Here is a 20,379-nt window from a genome sequence, read left to right as displayed (position 1 = left end):
GCACTGTTTCAATGTCCCCACACGTGTTGAAAAGGTCATGCTAACGATAGCATGTCCTCAGCTGCACTTTCGATCAACATGCCATCTTCGAGCAACGGCGACACTCTTCCTTTCCCACTGAAACAGCACATTCCCACTCTTCTCTTCATCGCCGTCACGGCGCTCACTTCGACGCTCGTCGGCCGCACACAGGCGATTCCCTACCTCGATGAGATCTTCCATATCCCGCAGGCGAAGCGATACTGCGCAGCTCTCGCCTCCACATCTCTTCTCTCCGTGAACGATGTCTGGCAGAAGCTCAAGGGCGTAAGCTACGATGAGGGTCTCACGACTCCTCCCGGTCTCTACGCGATCTCGGTCGTACTAGCAAAGGTGCTGCCAGGATGGGAGTGCAAGGATACTATTTGGCTGAGAGCTACGAACTTGGTACTGCTCCTCACACTTCCAACTTTGGTGGCTAGGATACTTCGACAGAACGACGAGCAGGTTCAGAGCACTCCCGCCAAGGAGTCCGTCTCGGCGAAAGTAGCGACCAACAAAACGAACAAGGCGATCTCAAGGCGTCACATCGAATCGCTTCAGGCAAAAGCGAAGCTCGAACAGCCACCCACCCCCAACGCTTCGCACGACGATTTGCCAGATGTCGTTCCTCCTACCATCGCTGCTGCACATGGCTCGTCGCTAGCACCTTCAAGATCAGCATCGACGCTCCCCACAGCACAGAAGCGCAAAGAAGCCACGCCATACTTCATGGCCATAGCATGCACCATTTGCTTCCTGCCTCCCCTCTGGTTCTTTGGCTTCCTGTACTACACCGACCTGGCTTCCATCTGGCTGGTGTTGGCAATCCTTACGCTGTATAACGACTTGAATGCTGCACTGGATTTCTCCTCCGCTAGCACTGGGGCGCTGATCTCCCTGGCATCAATCTTGGCAGTATCGGTACGACAGAACAACATTGTGTGGATCGGCTTTGCAGCAGCACAAGCTGCCCTAGCGAGTGTTGGCAAACTCTTCGAGCCCGAAGTGGAAGCTGCCAACCTTCCTTCGCAGGTCGGTGCAGTGCTCAAGGTAGCGTTCGGAGAAAAGGGGCGACATTTCTGGAAAGTCATCGCGGTCAATGCGGCGCCCATGGCGCCGGTCCTGGCAGTGACTGCGTGGTTTTTGCGATGGAACGGAAGTATCGTGTTGGGCGACAAGTCGGCTCATCAAGTGGCATTGCATCTGCCGCATGTGGGTTACTTTTTGGCCTTTGCCTCCCTCTTTGGCTTCGCCCCTTTGCTGTATGGTCTGCAGCCGCCGCTGAGTGACGTCGAGTCAAAATCGAACTCGACGATGGCAGGCCTTGCCGAGTCGATTCGTCAAGCTATCGCCGTCGTAACACAGGCAACTCTCGGCTCTGTGACCGGCCTGTTGACGCTCGCGGCTGCCTTGATCGGCTTCTACATTGCAGCAGATCAATTCACCATCGAACATCCATATCTGCTTTCTGACAACCGGCACTACCCGTCCTACGTCTGGCGCAGGTTCCGCAAGTCTTACACCCTCCCTGGAACGGGCGGATACGCGGTCAAGCCGAAATTTGTGGTAGTGCCTCTGTTCGCACTCGCGCTCATCGCCTGGAGCGGAGCCCTTACGCGCAACGCAGCTCGCAAAGGCACAGGTGCACTTTTCAATCTCCTTTTCTGGCTGGCTACCTCGGCAGCATTGGTGCCGACGCCCTTGATCGAACCGAGGTACTTTTTGATGTCGTACATCTTGCTCAGGATTTTCAGCCATCCCAAAGGTGCGCGGGTGGAGGGAGAAGAGGAGAGGAGGTTGAGGTGGGTGTATCTGGCATTGGAAGTGGCGACCTACGCAGCGGTCAATGCGATCACTGTGGGGCTATTTGTCTTGAAGCCGTTCGAGTGGCCGGAGAGTGCGGTGAACAAGGCGAGGGGTGAGGGTACGACGATGCGGTACCTCTGGTAGGTGGGCGATCTGTAGCGGGAGAATGAGGTTTTGTGAACGGCATTTGTATTTCGGTATCATTCATTCTGTAAGCAGCAAAGCATTCGAGTCTTTCAATTCCGTTGGTTAGAAGCGTAGTTGGAGTCGTATCAGCCGTCGAGACTAGCGTATTGAGATCGGATGGCGGAGCACATTTGTGTCGCAGGAAAATCAAACCGCGGTTTGCTTTGCCACGCGAGGTCGAGCCGGACCGGTTTCTCGGACCGCCTGTCTGGGCGGCGGCTAAGCGAGGCGGCATGAGTGTTTGCTGCCCAGCTACGCGAGCTCTTGCGGACGTTTCACTGTTCCTGCCACCCTCCGCAGCAGTTGCTTTTGCTTGTATGTACCTCCGGCAGTGTACAAGAAAAAGTTGTGGGGAAAGGTTTTCGGACCGCGGCATGGAAGCGTCTCGCTTAAACGGCGTAAGGCGTACAGAAGCGGGATGCAGGAGTGGTGGCTTTTCTGCGCAGATGAGGCGGCGTACACGTTCGAGCCACCGCAAAGTGGGACGTCTGAGGAAGGACCACCGATAGCAAGACAGGGGAGCATCATTGTTGAGCTTCGTTGAGCCGTCTGTAAAGTAAAGGTTGAAGACCGGTCCGCCGTTCGAAGTGCAAGCGGCAGTCGTCCGAGCTGCATCATTCTCTCCCTCTCCAGCACAGCCAAGCTGGTGGACAGAGTATCTGACTCTGGAACCGAATGGCAAGGGATGCAATTACCGTAGAATGAAAGCAAAGGTGAAAAGTGGGGGTTATGACCCGGATGTTCTTGAAAGAAGTGGTGTTGTATGGACGTGGGTCGAGATAAAAAGTGTGTGTCATACCGCATGTCGCACGGTGACACAGTGAAGATAACCCATACAGTATGTGTGGGTCTGGCTTGGCCGAAGTGGAGGGTCAGCAAGTGTGGGGATGAGGGGTCGTCGGGGGTGCGCATCCGTGACGAGCGGAAAGATACGTAGGTATAGACCGAGGGGGACGGGAGGTTTGCCGAGAAGGTGGGTTTCCGAACCAGATAGTGTGCGGGATCACTCGTGTCGTCGGCATCCGAGGCCGGTGCTGTGGTCAAAAGGTTGCCGCTCAGGGTCACAGGGTCCGAGCGATAGTTGTCGAAGTGTGGTATAAGAATGGACATACGTTTGTGGTGCCTGCATAAGATCCTCCTCAGTTTTGTCTCGTAGAGTAGGTCACTGGAGCTTGCCTGTACTCTCACCAGTACCAACCGCCTCAAATTGTCTCCCATGATGGCGTCTTCAGCTCTCGGCCATCCTTTTCTGCGCACTATCCTCCTCCTTTACGTCGCCATCACTACGCTGTTTACCTCTTCTATCCACGCTCTTCCCAGCACCTCCCTTTCTATCGCCTCCCGTTCCCACCTTCGACCCATCACCGTCCGACACTACACCCTCAACGTCACCACCTCCACCCTCTTCTCCGCATGCGATCCCTTCGGCCCTACCACCGTCATCAACTCCACCCTTCCCGGTCCCACCATCCGCGCCCGTGCTGGCGAGATCCTCCGCGTCCGCGTCTACAATAACCTCGACTCCTCCACCAATCTCACGCTCCACTTCCACGGGCTCTCCATGAAGATGCATCCGGTCATGGACGGCACCATGCTCCTCTCCCAGTGGCCGATCGTGCCCGGTCAATTTTTCGACTACACGATCCCACTGACGGCGGAAGATAAGGGCACGTATTTCCACCACTCGCACGTGGGGGTGCAGGCTATGACTGCGTACGGAGCGTTGGTGGTGGAGGATCCGGAGGAGGAGGAATTTGTTGATCCGAGCTGGTATACTGTCGAGATGGAGAAGGGCAAGAGTGTGAGTTTTAGACATGTATGGGGTGAAGAAGGGTTAAACGAGAAGGGTAAGAGTGGGAGACACAGTCCGTACAGGTACGATGAGGATAGAGTGCTGGCGGTAGGTGACTGGTTTAGTTATGGCTCGATCGATCTGATCACGCGGCAGTTGAAGGGGGATCCGTTCGTTTGGCCAGGATCGGCGACCAAGTTGATGTTGAACGGCAAGTCCTCCCCCAGCAACATTTCGGCAAGTATGCAGCCGAGCTGCAACCAGACCAAGGCGGATCTTACGGGTGTGTCTTGCAGCTCCGCTCCGAAGGATTGCGGCAAGGTAGAGTACCCGACGATCCATGTGGACTTCAAACAGACCTACAGGTTGCGCTTCATCGGAGCTACCGCTCTCATGTACACCTCGTTGGGGATTTTGAAGCCAACCAAAAAGGCGTATTCGTCGGTCAACCCTACGGGTGCGTATGCGGCGCAAAAGGTGCGATGGGACAAGATGAAGGTGATCGAAGCCGATGGATCGTACCTGGATGCTCTGGAGGTGGATCACATCGAATTCACCGCGGGTCAACGTTATTCTGTGTTGTGGAAGAGTCGATCTCGATCCCAGGTGGAAAAGGATGGGATGGGTGGAGTGTATTGGATGCGAGTCGAGTCGCGTTGGAGAGCAGGTCCCAGCATGTGGGTCAAGATTGTCTACCCCAACTCTGCCACCACTGCGGCGGCAACCACACCGCCGGTGAAACTCTTTGCCGGGCAAAAAGATCTTCAGCTCCTACCACCGGAATCCTTCGGTTGGAAAGCATCTTCGCTCGCACCGCTTTCCCTGCCATACGGTCCGAATTGGTGGTATGCAGACCGAATGCCCTCCGACTCCGAGGTGACCCGAACGGTGGTGATCGACACGCAACAGGTCAAATTCTACCCATCCTCCAAGGGAGTCAAGTGGGACATGAATGGTGTGCCATTCAACGAATCCTCTCCAGGAACGTCGGCTCCCTATCTCGTCCGGACATTCCTCGGCGATACCCCATTTCCTTCCTCCTCGCAACTCCACAGTGCCATGCTGAACCCTACCAACTACTCGTACGCCAATTCCGACGGTACCACCACCGGGGACGAACGCATCGTCAACCTTTCCAACCCCACCGAACTCTCCTCCGCTTCCTCCAGACACTGGAACCAATCCTACTCCTCCTCTCTCAACATGTTCTTCGCCCAACACAACGAGATCATCGATATCGTGCTCATCAACAAACCTTCTCTACTCTCTTCTTCCGTGGAGATACATCCTTGGCACATGCATTCGCACAAGCACTACACGCGAACCATCCAACCCGGAACTTTCTCCTTCTCCCGTCTCTCCACGCTCTACTCGTCCCCCCACCCGACGGGGTTCGCAAACCCCATCTCGCGAGACACGACTGTCGCATACGCCTCCCCCGGTGCAGCTTTCGCCAACCAAACCATCCCCACCCCAGCAACAGAAGACGGCGGTTGGACAGTCCTACGCTACAAGGTAGACGCCAACAACGCCGGTGTATTTCTCTTGCACTGCCACTTGCATTTTCATCTAGAGATGGGTATGGCTACCGTCTGGGCTATCGCTCCCGAACTCCTGGCGCAGAAGAATGGCATCTACTGGCCAAAGAAAGATCGGTTGAGGGGGGAGGACGTGCAGGGGTTGGATGGAGATTATCTGCAGTTTGGCAAGAGTGTACAGGCTGTCATGTAGGTTGTAGGATTCAATGGCGCTGGGGGTGTGAGTGAAGGAAGTGTCAGCTTCAAATCGCAAATCATGTGCCCGTTGCAAAAAGTGAATGCGTGGCGATGCCTACCTCTCTCAGATCTTCCAACACACACAAACTTGGCAAAGACCACACATTTGAGAGTTTTTGGAAGACAGCATCATTGTCTTTGAAAACCCAACGAACCAGCAGCTAGTATGCATCCAAAGCAAGTAAACACCTCGCCTCTTCCGCATCCTCAGTTTCTACTCGATACAAGTCTACACATTTCAACCAGAGAACAACTTCGGATCTTATGGAAATCTAGAGCAAGAGATCGGTCGCGTAAACCAGCCCAAGGATCCACGAAGACAAAACCTGGCTAGACCGCGCCCATCTTTGAGGCGTTTACCAAACCCTAGTCTCGAGCAAGAGGTCCGACTCGGGAGCCAGACCCAAACAAGCGCGCATGAAGTTGGTGCATGCAGCCCTCTGCCTGTTCAACGAGTTGACGACATCCGTACCGGGCTTGACGACAGGCGCCTTGAGCGAGTAGCTGAGCAGACTCAGGACCGAGTACATCGAGTTCCAATCCTTGTCGCTCTCACCGGCCTTGTACGTGATGCGCGTCATCAGCTCCGCCAGGATCGTCAAGTCGAGCAGCAAGGGCGAAGCGAGCAGGGAGTCCTCGCACAGGTTGGTGACGTACAGCCTGTTGCGTCCGCCCATGCAGAGCTCCGAGGTGTAGTCGTCCATGGCGACCTTCTGGTCTCCGACGGCGGGCTGGTACTTGATGACGATGCAGTGGTCGGGGTGCTCGCCCTTGTCGGCCTTGCCGTCGGCGGTGGTCTTGCCGGGCACGGCGGGCTTGTACAGCAGGTGGTTGGCAGCACAGCAGTCGTCGACGACCGAAGACTTGGAGATCTCCTTCGACTTGAACTGACGCTGCGAGCTCAGGTTGTAGCCGTCGTTGTTACCCAGGTGGTTGTACGAGGCGATGGACAGGGGCTTGATACCGGCGTTGACGAGGAACTCGGCAAGCACGGACTTGACCTTGGTCTGACCGGTCTTGAGGTCGTCACCACCGATGAAGGCCTTGTGCTTCTCGGCGAGCTGGATGCATCCGGGCACAAAGGTGTTCTGGGGAGCACCGTTGACGTAAGGAGCGTTCTCAAGGATACAGGCGATGGCAAAGATGGTGGAGGGCGAGACCTCGTCGTGGTTCTGCTCGACCGACTTGAGCAGGTTGTCGGCAGTGTCGTTGACGCCGGGGAGGATCTCGGAGTAACGCTCGGTGTTGGCGGTCCAGACGACGATGACCTGGTCGAGGCTGTTCTGGCGCTTGAACTCGCGAATGTCGGCGCGGATCTGGTCGACGTGGGCAGCCTTGGACTGACCGGGAAGAGTGTTGTCGGCACGCTCCTCCTGGTTCTGGGCGATAAAGTCGGGGTAGTAGACGGAAGCGAGGGGCTTCATCTCGGCCATGTAAGGGGCGACCTGGCGCTGGAGGTCGTAGTCGAGCACCTTTGCGCGGGTCATGGCCTGGTCCATGGGGAGACCGGAGATGTCCCAACCACCGAGGACGAGGTCGTTGGGGTGGACCATGGGGAGGACGTTGGAGAAGGGGACCCAGACGTCCTTGCCCGTGGCAGGGTCGGTGCCGAGGCGGATGGTCGAGGCGCGAACGAGCGAGCCGTAGTAGTTGGGCACCTGGAGGCCGTCCTTGTTGTGCCAAGTGATGTTGTGCTTATTGGCGAGGATGGTGGCGGTGATGGTGGTACCGTTGTTACCACCCCAGCCGACCATCATGAGACCGGTGCGGGGGACCTTGCGCTCGGTCTTGAACTGGAACTGGCGCTGGATGGGGGTGGCGACGTACTCGGTGGTGCCATCGTCGTGATGAACCTTTTCGACGTGGGTGTTGAGGTACTCGTAGTCCGAGGTGATGTTGTCGGTGGTGTACTTGACCTTGTCCGAGTTGACGCGGATGAACTCGCGCTGTTCGTGACGAACGTTGGTAGGGTTGATGGGCACGTTGGCGCCGTTGCCGTTGGCAGCGTGGCCGTTGGCGGCATTGTTTCCGTTAGCGACAGGAGCCATCTTTGCGGATTGAGAGAGGAGAGAGTTCAAAAGAGGTTTTCGAGGATGAGATGGCTTTAATGCGCAGCTAGGTGAGCGGGGCTGGTGTGCTTAAGGCCCCGGTGAGAGTTGTGGGACGAGCAAAGCTGGTTGGAGAAAATGGTGGGCAACGTTGAAGGTGTGCAAGTCCTGTGGTTGAGACAATGACTTGCAGAGACGATCAGGTGTGGTTGTCTGGAAGAGATATCAAGTGTTACACGAGAGAGAATGTGTAGTATGATAGAGGAATAGGAAGGATCGACGCTTGTGAGGGTTCCGTCTTTATATCTCCAGGACGTAAGCGGGGCAGGAATCGGAACGTTTTCGCCTAGGCAGGGCAGCATTTGGGCACTGGATCAGCCAACCAGTCGCGTAACGATGGCCTTTGCCGGGGCATTTTGTTTGACGTGGATTGTCATTCCATTTTTCCAATTTCCCTCAATTTTCCGAGCAAAGGCAGGCACCGGAGCAGAGGAGCGCAGCGCGGATCCTCCATGGACAAAAAGTTGAAAGGACGAAGGAGCGAATGGCAGAGCATGTGGGAGTGATCTGCCTGGAGAGATTCGACAAAGCCGAGCCAGATTACAGCGGCTGCAGCAGCAGCAGCAAGGGGGCACACAGTTGTCGGCTCCTGAAACGCTGCCCACACGCAGGCACCGCGACCAACCTCAACCCCAAAAATGTGCATTCAGCATGGCACATCACAGCCTAAGTAGTCGGTTGAAGAACGTGAAATTCAGGCTCACCTCTTCGCCTACGGCCGTCAATGACCTCTTGACTTCTTCAGCCGCAGCCTCTCTCTTCGTACTCATCCTAATCCAGCCCTGCCCATCACGTCTGGCGGCAGCGTACGTCGAGTAAGAGTAACTATCAAGGACAACTGAAACGCTGTATCGGCTTGCAACTGAATAACCGGCCCGGCCTTGTATGTAGATCTAGCTTAATCGATCAAGGGCCAATGGGCGAAATGGATTGAGCGCGATGCAGAGACTGCGTGTGGCACACAAATGAAAGGCATCTTACTGTAGTCCGTGGACGAGCGAAGCGATCCGCACGCATGTTTTTGCTGCAAAGCGATTGCCGAGTCGCCCTTCTCCGCCTCCAATCACCTCGAAGCGGAGAAACAAATCCTCCAGATCGAGATCAAGATCGAGTTTTGCTTATCCTCGTACAGAACTCATTGACAAATTGGCAGCGCCATCGCTTGCCCGCTCGTATCGACACTGGTCATTGGATAGCAGACGCTACTATTATGAAATACGGTGTCTGTCGGAAAGCGCTTGGAATGCAATGAATGCTTGCGCTTCGCAGCGTCGTTAGGCTTTGAGTGTAAGCAGCGAGCTTCTTCGAAGAAAGCTTCCGCTGCATTTTGCAGCGTTTCGCGACCCATCGCCGGTCTCTCGACGTTCCGGAGCAGCCCATCCGAAATTTGCTTTGATTTGTTACGTCGAAACATTTTTCTGAGTCTCGAAATGAATGGCCGAGACAGACTCTTGGATTTACAGACGCGTGCCTGTTCCTTGCAGCGTGAAATTTCAATTTGAAATAACGCGCTGTTCAACACCGTCCAAGTGTCGATGTCAACACGCAACACAGGTTCTGCCAATGTCAGGAATATTAAATTGGAACGCTCTGTGCTCGTCGTTTCACAGAAGAATCGTCGATGCAGCTGGCTAAGGCTTCTTGGAGATTGAAGCTGGAGTAAAGCTAGGATAACACTGAAGAATAGTGTGATGGGAAGCGATACCGGCACAGTATGGGATGAGTTGAGCGACAGAACGAGGTGCTCAAGCTTCGAGGAACGTGCATGGGCTTGCATAAGGAAGGAACGCTGAGAACACCAACGTTCATGGTCGCACTGTTACGCTCTCGTTTGATTCCTCTGTTAGCATCACCGCCGGGCGTTTTTCTGCGGAACGTTCACGACAAACCTTGCCTTCCCGCCCCCTTTACTATGCTGTAGTTCAATCTTGATGTCCTCGGACAATGCCTCACTCTGTGAGGATCCAAGAGTCGACATCGAACATGTCCCATCGCATAACGAACCAGTGAGCGGGGTTCGACAGCTGCAGCGGGCTCGCCGATGGCGCTTCTTCTCTCATCTCTCTTCCTTTCAACTGTGTGAATCGAGCAGAGGTAAAAGACGGTGTTTTGTGGACACTTGTCGCGCTCTGGCCCGTCGCGCTGTGGAATATTCTTTTTTTTTGGACTCGTGTAGGGAGCGGCGGAGTGCATTGTTTTGCCTAGCCGGGTGGGTTCGTGTCTAGACACACAGCGAACCTATCAATCTGGACGTGGGCTGTCAAACGTGCAGTCCTTGCTTGCAAGGACAGGTACCATTCATAAGTGGTGGGACAAACAGAAGCGAGAGGGGCTTGTTTCAACGACGCAGGCCAGTGGCATGTGGCGTCAATGTGCTGTCGGTAACGATGTTCGCGGGAAAACATTCAGGGAGTCGACAAAGGCAAACAACCGTCGAACGTGTAAAGTCGGCAAATGCTCGTCGAATGCCTTTGACAGCCCCCTTTTCCTTCCTCGTGCCGTTTTGTGTCACAACCTGCACATTGCAGATCCCTGCGTCTGTGTTATTTGTTGTTTGCGATGCAATGCTGCGCCGTCCCGTCTGCTCCCTTCTCGTCGTGTGTACCTTGACGAGTCGTGGATACTGTGGCTTCTGTGGGTGCTGGATATATACCCCGCGCTTTGTCGAGATCGTCCTGTAGTTGACCCTCCATCGTGTTTCCCTCCCCTCAAGCTTTCCGTACCCCTCCCCTTTCTTCCCCCGTCTCCCCTTCCGCAAGACAGCCTTTCACTTTGCCGATCGCGGCGCTTGATCAAGACAGATCCACACTCTTTTCGCCTCTCCTTTCTGTCAGTTCGCCCAAGATGAAGTTCACCTCGCTCTTCGCAGGAGCCCTGTTGATGGGCTCCGCCTTCGCCGCCGTCAAAGGCGACCTCCCCTCCACCGAGACCGTCACCATCCCCATCACCACCGCCAACTCGCGCGGTGCTGCCGACGTCAAACCCAAGCTCATCGCCAATCTCGTCCTCGACAAGGTCAACGACGTCCTCACCACCTCCTCCATCCCCACACTCTCCAAGATCAAACGTCACCGACGCACCGCCACCGACCTCCTCGCTCGAGCTCTGCCGACGCTTCGTTGGCCGTACGACTCCACCACCCGCAAAGTCCGCGGTGTCTCCCTCGGCGGTTGGCTCGTGGTAGAGAACTTCATCACTCCTTCCATCTACGCTTCCACGGGGAACGACAACATCATCGACGAATGGACCTTCGGTGCCCTCCAATCCCGCGACCAGGCCGTGTCGATCCTTCAACCGCATCTGAACAACTTCGTCACGGAGGATGATATTCGTCAGATCGCAGCGGCGGGGTTGAACCATGTGAGGATCCCCATTGGGTATTGGGCGTTTGAAGTTTCGTCCGGAGAACCGTATTTGAAGCTCAACCAGTGGGATCTGCTCAAGCAGGCTGTCGGGTGGTGTGGAAAGTACGGATTGAAGGTGTTGGTGGATCTGCATGCTGCACCGGGCAATCAGAATGGTTTCGATCACGGTGGTCATCGTGGTGTCTCCACCTGGGCTTCCAATGCCACGAATGTTCAGCGTACGATCAACATCTTGCAGACCATGTCGAAGGAATTCTCCCAATCCAAGTACGCCAACTCGGTGACGGCGTTGGAATTGCTCAACGAACCCGTCACGGATAAGTCGGTTGTACTGGACTTCTACCAACGAGCCTACGAAGTCGTTCGTTACCCCAACGGCCGTTCCTCCCCCGCATCCCCCCTCCTCGTTGCCATCTCGGACGAATTCGTCTCCCCAGCATACTCAAACTACTGGGACGACAAACTCCGCCCTCCTACCTACGAAGCCGTCGCGATCGACACCCACATCTACACCATCTTTGACGACAAATCCCTCCGTCTCTCCTCCAAAGACCGCATCAACTACTACTGCTCGCTCAAATCCAAATGGACCTCGTCCAACAAGATCCACTGGCAACTGCTCGGAGAGTGGTCCCCCGCCTTCACCGACTGCGCCCAGGGTGTCAACGGTAGAGGCAGAGGAAGTCGCTACGACGGAAGCTTCAAGGGAAGTCAAGGTAAAATCAACAGCTGTGCGGGCAGGAGTGGAAGCGCAGCCACCTTCTCGCAGAACTACAAGAATCTACTGGGTAGGATGTGGGAGTCTCAGGTGGATGCCAACGAGGGTGGTGTCGGCTGGATGATGTGGACCTGGAAGACCGAGAGTGGCGCAGCGGAGGACTGGAGTTACCAGAAGGGCTTGCAGTACGGATGGATCCCCAAGGATCCAACCCAGAGACCTCAGGGTGTCAAGTGCTGATTTCGCATATCTCGTCTAGATGCTCATTGACCGAATCGGAACATTTGATCTGTACAACGAACGCGCCCGTGAACGTTCAAGGCCGGACTGTCTTGTTGCGATCACGCAGCTCACCCGCTCATGCTGCCAGACGAAATCCCGTTGTGATTCATCGAGGTTGCTCCAGTGAAACCCTTCGTTCAATGTGCGGGTATAAATTCTTGAGTGTTGAGCATCACCTACGACTGGCCAGCTGAAGTGTAGGGTTGACAGTTCGCCGCTGATTTACGAGCCAGCTTCGTCCTGGTCCATTCAGACCTGTCAACCCAGAAAGCGCCCGCACTCCACCAGCAGCAAACGACGACGACACCGACCTTGCTCCAGCGCCTCCTCCTACCACGCCTCCACCACCACCACCGCCGCTTGGATTGCGACCCGATTCCAGCTCCACCATGTAGCGTCGACCCAGTTCCTGGAATGCAGACATCATGAGCCGCTGTTCGCGCTCCAGGTTGCGAGCCTGATCGCGCAACGTCCTGTTCTCCCGCTCGAGCGTCTCGTTGCCTGTTTCGCTACGACCGTTAGTGCCATCGAGCACTCCTCCTGAGCCCGCGAGACTGCCTCCCACTGCGGCTGCGGCTGCAAGGCTTCGGTCCTTCTCCTTGATCATCTTGTCCTGCTGTTTGATGAACGTCTTGGCTTTGTTGAAGCGTTCCTGTAGTGCTTTGAGATCGCGCGTCGTGCCGAGCGCTTCGCTCTGCAGGCTAGCCACCATATCCTCCACTTCCTTGGGGAGACCTTTACCCTTGAGCCTCGTCCGCAATTCTCCTAGCGTGCGTTCGCGCTTGAGTGCCTCGTCGCGCTGTCCGATACCATCTGCTTGCAGATCGACCTTTTCCATGAGCAGCGAATTGACTTGCGCCATGTACATGCGATTCTGCTCGCTAACCGACGCGACTTCAGTTTTGAGCTTCTTGACGTTCGCTTCCAATTCGTCCTTGTCGACATCCATGGATGCACGAAGCGAATGGAGGATGTCCACTTGATCCTTGTTGACCAGGCTCAGGTCCGACTTGGCTATTGTCAGCTCGCGTGCCACCTCCTCATTTTCGACCTCCAGTTGGGTCGCGCGCCGCTTGGCCTCGTCCAGCTCATCGACCACTTGATTGAGTCGCAAGCGCAATGCGTACGCTGCCTCTGTCCCATCGCCGAGGTCCGACTTGCCGCTGCGAATGGCTTCGAGTTGGTTCTGCAGTACCATTTTGTCGCGATGTTCTCGCAGGTAGTCTGCTTCGTATCGTGTCTTCATACGCTGTGCATCTTCGAGCAGGTTTTCGAGCACGATGAGGCGCGAGTGATCTGCCTTGTTGGTTTTGGCTGCTTCGAGCTCGCGGGAAAGCTTGCGGAGCTTGATCTTGAGATCGGCCGTGGTTGTACCGCTGAGCGCGTCCTCGAGCTCGCCTGATCGGTCCTGGGGCTCATCATCCTCGTCGAGCCCGTCGGCGTCTTCCGCGCTGGCTCGGCTGGCGTCTGCTGCGACGAGACCGTCTATGCCATTCGCAGAGACATTCGACGCACGGCTCACGAGTGGCTTGCGCTTGGTGACGGCTGCATCACCGCCAAATTCGAGTTCCTTGATGCGCTCCTGGTACAGCTCCATCTCCTCCTTTGCAGAGGCACGCTGGTCTTCGGAAGCCTTGAGTCGGGAGAGGATCTGCTCTTGCTCGTATTTGGAGGCGGCCAGATCGCGGCGAAGATTGGAGGAGGTGGATTCCAGGTCGGCAATCTGCGACTTGTACGAATCCATGAGAGGCTTGAAGGCCGAGACACGCTTATAGTCGTCCTCGAGCTTGGCGTTGCGATCGACGAGCTCGGCGTTTTGGTCTTCGAACGCCTTAAGCTGACGTCGAATGTCGGCGCCTTCTTCGAGCTTCTTTTTGTACTTTTCGATGGCATTCTCTGCCTTCTGGAGTCGATCTGCTGCGTGCCTGTGTTCTTCGAGCTGATCCTTGAGCTTGACTGATTCTTCGGCGCTCTTTTGCAGCTCGTCAATCTTGCGCTTGGACTCTTGGGCAGTCTGGAGAAGCTTCTCGTTGTCGGTCTCGAGCTCGGCCAGGGCATCCTCGCTCCGCCGCAGATCGCTTTTGAGCCTGTCGATTTCTTGGCGCATGAGCACGTCTGCCTGTTCATTACGCGAGTTCTCGAGATTCTTTTTGTGCTCCTCGTGCATTGTTGCGAGCTGGTCTTTTTCCGTTTGCAAGTCTTGAAACTTGTTCTGTAGTTCTCGATGAGCTTGGAGCAAGAGCAGATAAGACTTGTCGACGTCTCCCTTTTGGAGCTCGATCGCTTCGAGCTCGTTTGCGAGCTGGACAGCCGTCTTGCCCTGGTGCTTTGGATCGACTTGGTCTGCGTCGCCATTGGGAGCGGAAGAAGCGACGGAGTCGTCTGCAGTGGAAGCCGTTTGGTACTCCTCTTGACCTTGGCTGATGAAGGACATGATACGCTCTATGGACATCATGAGCTGGTGCTGATGTGCCTGATCAAGCGTTTGAATAGCGGCGATGTGAGTCTCGTTCTTGTCGCTGCGGACGGCGATGCCGATGGCGAGGAGGCAGAGTTTGGCGAGCTCTTGTGGATCGGCAGAGCGTGCGATGGCATTGAGGTCGGGAGATGGCAAGGCAGTGGGTGCACATTGGAGGCTTTGAGAGTAGTACTGCATCATAAGCTTGTAAAGACGTTTGAGAGTGCCAATAGTGAGCACCCAGTTGTCTTTTGTGTCGCCTGCATGTGGATTGCGGAAAAGGTCGGGATCAATGTCGGAGAGGATGTGGAAGAGGGCGACACCATCTGAGAGATCGCTCGGCTTCTGGACTGCATGGTCTACATCGGGAATGTCCTCGAGCACGGCGTTGGCCCAGGCCAAGAATGCGTCGATCTCGGCATCTGGTGAAGACGAAGCCTGGTCGGCTACGGGAGAGCCTTGCGGGGTGGCTAGCGGTGGTATCGCCGGATCGTTGGTGTCTGACATGATGGCGGTGATGCTATCGGTCCAGCCTGGATGGCGGTGGATGAGATGTGGTAGTCTATTCCATGGCCCTTGTTGTGCGGAGGGAAGAATTGTGCTTGGCTGAGTTGGAGGATGAGAGGATGTGACGTTGACCAAGCCCGAAAGTGGAGTGAATCCGGACACGCGTGACGCCCAAAGAGTCGATTCGTGTTGGTCTCGCAGTTGTGCGTGCCGTTGCTTTCAAAGGTCGCGGTGTGCTGTGGCATATTTTGTTCCATCACGTGAAATCGCTAGGATAGGCGGCAACCAAATTATTGCTGCAGCTGCACAGTCGCAAGTCGCGTGCCATCGGTACACAGACCAGCAGCGGCAGAAGCAAGCAGTGTGACGATGTCCGAGTTCCAGCCCCTTTTTCCTTCCATCGTCTTTCCTTCTCGGCATTTTGACCACCACAACACCTCACCAGCAGCATCCAATACATCAAGACCCAAGCCATCAGCCGATACTGCAAACACGAAAGCTCAACACCGGCCCAGTCAAACTCGTTGCCAAAAGCCGGCGGTCGCCATCCGTGGCCGAGCTGACTCAGAGGTCGTCTGCGAGCCACAGACAATCGCAGTAGTAGTAGCATCATTCTGTCCTTGTCCGCCTGCTTCCGCGGCGCGTCCATCCGATCATGACCATGATGGACGGCGATGACATGCAGAGACTCTGGTCTCTCATCGAGGACCTCACAAACCAGCTACAGGCGAATCGGCAGCTCTGCGAATCTTTGCAACAGCAGGCTGATCAGCTACGTGGTCAAGCAATCCACTCGGGCACCGGCTTTGCGCTACGCAGATTCAACATCGACCTTTCCAAGGAAAAGTTCGAGTCCGAGCTCGAGGCACTCAATGCACATCTCGTCAAAGAGAACCTCGGTCTCTCTCACGAGAACAAGCAGCAGGCCGTGCTTCTCCGAGAATACGAGAATACGCTCGAGACCGTCATGGCCAAGTTCCGCAGCTTCTCTCACTCCACACAGCAGCACACCTTGCAACTTACGCAGCACTATGAATTGCTCCTCGCGCAGACCACACATAACGCGGCAGAACAGACGCTCGCCGCAGAGACAGCCTTCAGCGGCACTCTCTCGCATCTCGGTGGCCTGGTCAGGAGGGCCATGCAGTCATTGGACGGCGAGGCCAGCGACGAATCCGAGGCTGAAGGGCACGACGGTGCTGCACCACAACGGACGAAGCGCGGCTGGGTGCAAGATCCAAAATGGTACGGATCGGGTGGGTATACTGGCAAGACGACGGATCCGATCGCATTGCGAGCAGAAGAAGCGCTCGAGGTTCTTACCGAGGAAGAAAGGCTCCGCATGGAGAACGACACCCTGCGCGAATTACTCGGTCTCAAGGAGAAGAGCGACGCCTTGATCTCCTCAGCGGCGGGGGTCATCGATGCATCCCAACCTGGCTCGACAGATATTTCTGCACCCAAACCCATGTCGCCAGCAGAGCGGCGCGCATCCCTCACCGTAGACGAAGCCGCCATCGCAGCAGAGGCAAGCGGACAGCCACCCCTCAAGGCGCTCTTGATATCTTCCACAACCAGACCCGGCGAGGAGAACCTCGAGACCAAACCACTGTCACCTGCCCGCATCTCACCCAGGATTGTACCCACGCTGGATCGCAAAGACCAGATCATCGAGGAAGCCATCCTTGCAGACGACGAGAACGAATCCGACCGCGGTCGCAAAGCATCCGACTCGAGTCCATCGATGGCTGCTGACATTGCATCCTTCCGCAACGAGCCTTCGACACCTTCGGCCACCGCTTCCTTGCCTCTGGTCTTTGCAGTTGACGATGCCGAGACCGCTCCCTCTTCCATCGAGGAGCTGCGTGCTGCCGCGACGCAGTCAGAAGAAGCATCTCAACTGCACGCTCAAGCGCCGAGTGCATCCGGAAGCGGCGATGTTGGTGCTACCTCAGACGCTGACGAGATTACACCCATCGACGAAGTAGCAGTCGCGCCACCAACATCGGCAGAACCAAGTTCAAGCGCGGAACCAAATCTACTAGCTGAAGCAGCGCCTCCAGCGCTAGTCTCGACGGGCATCGAAGAAGGCGACGCCACATCTTCCAAGACGACCGTCACCTCTGCGTCAGGCATCGATGTGACCGAAACCGCAACAGCAGCAGAGCCCGCTGGGACGTCCTCTCCTGTCATCAGCAGCCCTGCTACATCTTGTTCGTCCGAAACGTCGACCTCATCCGACGGCACTAGTTTATCCTCGAGCTCTGTTTCGGCGGAGGAAGCGGTCGTCAAGGATTCAGAAATCGCTAGCAAGCCAAAGGATGCTGCTCCACCAGCAGAAAGCGCAGAAGGGGACTTCCAACCCATTCCTGCCACCTCGGCAGCGAGCTCCGCCTCCGATGCAGCCGAAATCGAGTCGAAGGAAACCGTTATCCCCGCTGAACCCGCCAAGGCGGACAACACCGCTGTCTCTCCCCCCGCCGCAGTCGACACCCAGCCCTCAGCTGATCCGACTGAGCCCAAAGCAAACGCAAGCACACCCGCGGCGCTCCCCACCGCAGCGAGCGACGACAGCAAAGTTGCGCCGGTCAAGAACACACCCAGCACACCAGTCCAGACCACCAATCAGCAGGGCAAGAAGGACGGCACGGCGTCTCCTAACAAAAAGGGAGGCAGGGGTCATCGTGGCAAGGGGAATCGACACAAGTCGCACTTCAACGCCTCGAATAAGAACTCATCGTGATGTGGTTTGGAGCTGCAAACACTATTGTTCAATCGAGAGCGTTTTGTGAGTTTGAAGCGAGCATGAGTGTGTATGGAGTGTGAGGTGCATGTACGTGTGTTGAGATGATGGAGTTGCATGGTTTGAGGTGAGTGTGGTAGAAGTGTGAATTGTGGAATTCCGGGTGGATTTTGCGCACGAGCCGGATTTTGCGTTTGCTGCACCACGATTCACAACCACCATCCTTCGACACACCATCTGGACGTACCTGTTGTGCATTCACCACGATCAACATTACCTCAAGTTCTCTCCCGCATCGCTGCTCTACCGTCACTACCTTTCGGCACAGCTCACGACTGTATTCGCGCTGGGAATTCGGGGCAAAGATGGCGACGACACCTCGCGCAACCCAACGCTTCTCGGTGCAGACCAATGCAAGTTCCTCGTCTACCTCGTCACACCTGTCCGCACAGCACGCAGCAATGCCAGACCCGGGATCAGCAGCCTCCTACTCGTTCGCATCTGGTTCTGACAGTTTACCGCCGGCGTTTTCGTCGCGTCGAACGTCAACGAGTGTGCTTTCGAGTTCTGCTTCTTCGTCGCATCAAACCGCGCTGTTTTCCAACCCAACGGGGGTGAATAGAAACACCTTTCCGACGACATCTAGGAATGCTTCTGCGACCAGTGTGGGGGGTGGTTCGAGTTTTGCCGGAAGGATCGCGTCCTTCACATCGTCCGGCGTTGATGAGGGGAATACGTCGTACACCTCTAGCATCAACACCCTTGCTCGCGGGCCGGATATCCTCGAACGACCTAGGGATAAACTTCGATCCTCCGAAATTAACCTCTCCTCCCTCTCCTTCCTCTTCTCCGAAATCGTTTCCTACACGCAGAATCGAGTGACGGGAATCACGGAACTCGAGAAAAGACTTTCCCTCATAGGCTATGCGATCGGACAACGAGTGCTCTCCCTAACGCTGCACAGGCAGGAGATGACGTCCAACCCGAAGAATCCGCGCAGAGAAACGCGTTTGCTCCCCGTACTGCTATGGATCCACACGGGGTTTTGGAAAGCCGCCTTTGGAAAACCCGCCGATAGTCTAGAGAGGAGTACGGAAGAGGGAAGAGGGGATGAGTACATGATCAGCACCAACGCACCGGTGTTTGGGAGGTTGATCGAGGTACCGAGGGATATGAGCTCGTTGAGCGTCGAGGCGATTACGGCAGGGATGGTGGAGGCGGCATTGGACGGGTTGGGTTTCGCGGCGAGGGTGACGGCGCACAGTGTGGGGACGAAGGAGTGGCCGGGGAGGACAACGATCTTGATCAAGCTCGATAGAAGCGTCATGGAGAGGGAGGAGGCATTGGCTTCTGCTTGAAACACACGAAAACAAGATCACGCAGCATAGAGCACGGACAAGGATGTCTTTGAACAAGTGTTATAATTGGGCAGGATTGCTCACTCGTTCTTTCTCGGTTCAACATACCATTTCGCCTGAACAAACCTTCTCTGCATATTCACCTCGCTTCTTCTATTCACCGCTGTCCTCCTCAACGTCTCCACCTCCCCCTCCAACCCGACTTTGCTCGCCAACTTCCTCAATTCTTCCTCCTGGAAAAAGTAGTTGAACGTGTTATCTCCTCGTCTATACCAATGATGATCATCGGAGAGCAGACTAGGTTCGGCCCAGGCGGCGTCCTTTTTGGTGTGGTAACGGACTTGGGAGAGGTCACCGTATGCGTAGTCTCTGAACAAAATGTGACCTCCGTGCGGGAGGAGGATGTCGCGGAGGGTGGAGAGGACGTGAGCGTGGAGCGTGGGGGGTATGGCGGACAGCACAAAGATGAGGCTGATCGTGGTGGGATTTGGCCAGGATGGTTGGGAGGAGAGGAAGGAGGAGAGCGAGGGTGAGGGTGGTGTGGAGGTGAGGTCGTAGACGAAAGCGTTGACTCGTTCGGGGTCGTACAGCGGATGTTTCTTCACCATGTCGACTGCACGTGCCGAAAAGTCGCAGCAGTGCACTTTGAGCGAAGCATTGCCTTCCAGCAGCGGATACAGCATGTTTCCCACTCCACAACCCACTTCTAACAACACGCTTTCGGCATCGCCTTGAAGATCCTCCCCGACCATCCTCGTCTCTTCCTCCCGATCCTCCTCCGTCGCCGCTGCTTTGCATTTGCCTGCAGAAGAAGAACCAGCGGATGCGAGCTCAGACCCGAACTCGCGATTGGTCCAGTGTCGATCTTTGAAGAACTTGTCCTGGTGGTTCTTGTAGAACTTGTCCCAGTTCTTGGCTGCTTCGGACGAGTGTTTGTGGACGACGAACGTGGTTGCGGAGCGACGGTTCTGTGCGAGGATGGACGAGATGGAGGTTTCCACCTCGGGTTGGATGGGGAGCGATTCGTGCGGCGCTGGTGCGGAGGGTGGGTCCGACATTGTGATGGGGTTATGAGAGGACTGAAAGGTCAGTTAGGTAGTGGTAGTGTAGAGAGAGAGGGGGGGGAAGAAGAAGAAGAAGAAGTTGTCGGCAAATTTTATTGATTTCAGCCTCGAGAGAAAAAATCTCGGTAGACCCGAGATGCACTGCCAAAAAAGGGTCCTTTCCGTGTGGAGAAGAACGCCGCATACGACTCGACAC

At 55.8% G+C, this 20,379-nt stretch overlaps 10 protein-coding genes across 10 annotated transcripts; 5 read left to right on the top strand and 5 right to left on the bottom strand.

Annotated features, from left to right (window-relative positions):
* Positions 1 to 78: 78 nt before the first annotated feature.
* On the top strand, positions 79 to 1,971 carry PHSY_002964 (alpha-1,2 glucosyltransferase; the record flags this gene model as incomplete). The annotated part of the gene is made up of 1 exon (XM_012333586.1): positions 79 to 1,971. One exon carries the CDS (start codon positions 79 to 81, stop codon positions 1,969 to 1,971), a length of 1,893 nt encoding a protein of 630 aa, XP_012188976.1.
* Positions 1,972 to 2,265: 294 nt separating this feature from the next.
* On the bottom strand, positions 2,266 to 3,123 carry PHSY_002963 (hypothetical protein; the record flags this gene model as incomplete). Its single annotated transcript, XM_012333585.1, has 1 exon — positions 2,266 to 3,123. One exon carries the CDS (start codon positions 3,121 to 3,123, stop codon positions 2,266 to 2,268), a length of 858 nt encoding a protein of 285 aa, XP_012188975.1.
* Positions 3,124 to 3,229: 106 nt separating this feature from the next.
* On the top strand, positions 3,230 to 5,536 carry PHSY_002962 (potential multicopper ferro-O2-oxidoreductase; the record flags this gene model as incomplete). Its single annotated transcript, XM_012333584.1, has 1 exon — positions 3,230 to 5,536. The coding sequence occupies one exon, from the start codon at positions 3,230 to 3,232 to the stop codon at positions 5,534 to 5,536; it is 2,307 nt and encodes a 768-aa protein (XP_012188974.1).
* A 400-nt stretch (positions 5,537 to 5,936) lies between these two features.
* PHSY_002961 (hypothetical protein) lies at positions 5,937 to 7,628 on the bottom strand (the record flags this gene model as incomplete). The annotated part of the gene is made up of 1 exon (XM_012333583.1): positions 5,937 to 7,628. One exon carries the CDS (start codon positions 7,626 to 7,628, stop codon positions 5,937 to 5,939), a length of 1,692 nt encoding a protein of 563 aa, XP_012188973.1.
* Positions 7,629 to 8,823: 1,195 nt separating this feature from the next.
* Positions 8,824 to 9,036, bottom strand: PHSY_002960 (hypothetical protein; the record flags this gene model as incomplete). The annotated part of the gene is made up of 1 exon (XM_012333582.1): positions 8,824 to 9,036. The coding sequence occupies one exon, from the start codon at positions 9,034 to 9,036 to the stop codon at positions 8,824 to 8,826; it is 213 nt and encodes a 70-aa protein (XP_012188972.1).
* Positions 9,037 to 10,532: 1,496 nt separating this feature from the next.
* PHSY_002959 (exo-beta-1,3-glucanase) lies at positions 10,533 to 12,011 on the top strand (the record flags this gene model as incomplete). Its single annotated transcript, XM_012333581.1, has 1 exon — positions 10,533 to 12,011. One exon carries the CDS (start codon positions 10,533 to 10,535, stop codon positions 12,009 to 12,011), a length of 1,479 nt encoding a protein of 492 aa, XP_012188971.1.
* A 214-nt stretch (positions 12,012 to 12,225) lies between these two features.
* Positions 12,226 to 15,018, bottom strand: PHSY_002958 (hypothetical protein; the record flags this gene model as incomplete). The annotated part of the gene is made up of 1 exon (XM_012333580.1): positions 12,226 to 15,018. The coding sequence occupies one exon, from the start codon at positions 15,016 to 15,018 to the stop codon at positions 12,226 to 12,228; it is 2,793 nt and encodes a 930-aa protein (XP_012188970.1).
* Positions 15,019 to 15,673: 655 nt separating this feature from the next.
* PHSY_002957 (hypothetical protein) lies at positions 15,674 to 17,761 on the top strand (the record flags this gene model as incomplete). Its single annotated transcript, XM_012333579.1, has 1 exon — positions 15,674 to 17,761. The coding sequence occupies one exon, from the start codon at positions 15,674 to 15,676 to the stop codon at positions 17,759 to 17,761; it is 2,088 nt and encodes a 695-aa protein (XP_012188969.1).
* Positions 17,762 to 18,126: 365 nt separating this feature from the next.
* On the top strand, positions 18,127 to 19,119 carry PHSY_002956 (hypothetical protein; the record flags this gene model as incomplete). The annotated part of the gene is made up of 1 exon (XM_012333578.1): positions 18,127 to 19,119. One exon carries the CDS (start codon positions 18,127 to 18,129, stop codon positions 19,117 to 19,119), a length of 993 nt encoding a protein of 330 aa, XP_012188968.1.
* Positions 19,120 to 19,199: 80 nt separating this feature from the next.
* PHSY_002955 (hypothetical protein) lies at positions 19,200 to 20,177 on the bottom strand (the record flags this gene model as incomplete). Its single annotated transcript, XM_012333577.1, has 1 exon — positions 19,200 to 20,177. The coding sequence occupies one exon, from the start codon at positions 20,175 to 20,177 to the stop codon at positions 19,200 to 19,202; it is 978 nt and encodes a 325-aa protein (XP_012188967.1).
* Positions 20,178 to 20,379: the final 202 nt, after the last annotated feature.

This window comes from Pseudozyma hubeiensis (assembly GCF_000403515.1).
Source record: "Pseudozyma hubeiensis SY62 DNA, scaffold: PHS30, whole genome shotgun sequence".
Lineage (NCBI taxonomy): Eukaryota > Fungi > Basidiomycota > Ustilaginomycetes > Ustilaginales > Ustilaginaceae > Pseudozyma > Pseudozyma hubeiensis.
This window is presented reverse-complemented; position numbering and strand designations above follow the sequence as displayed.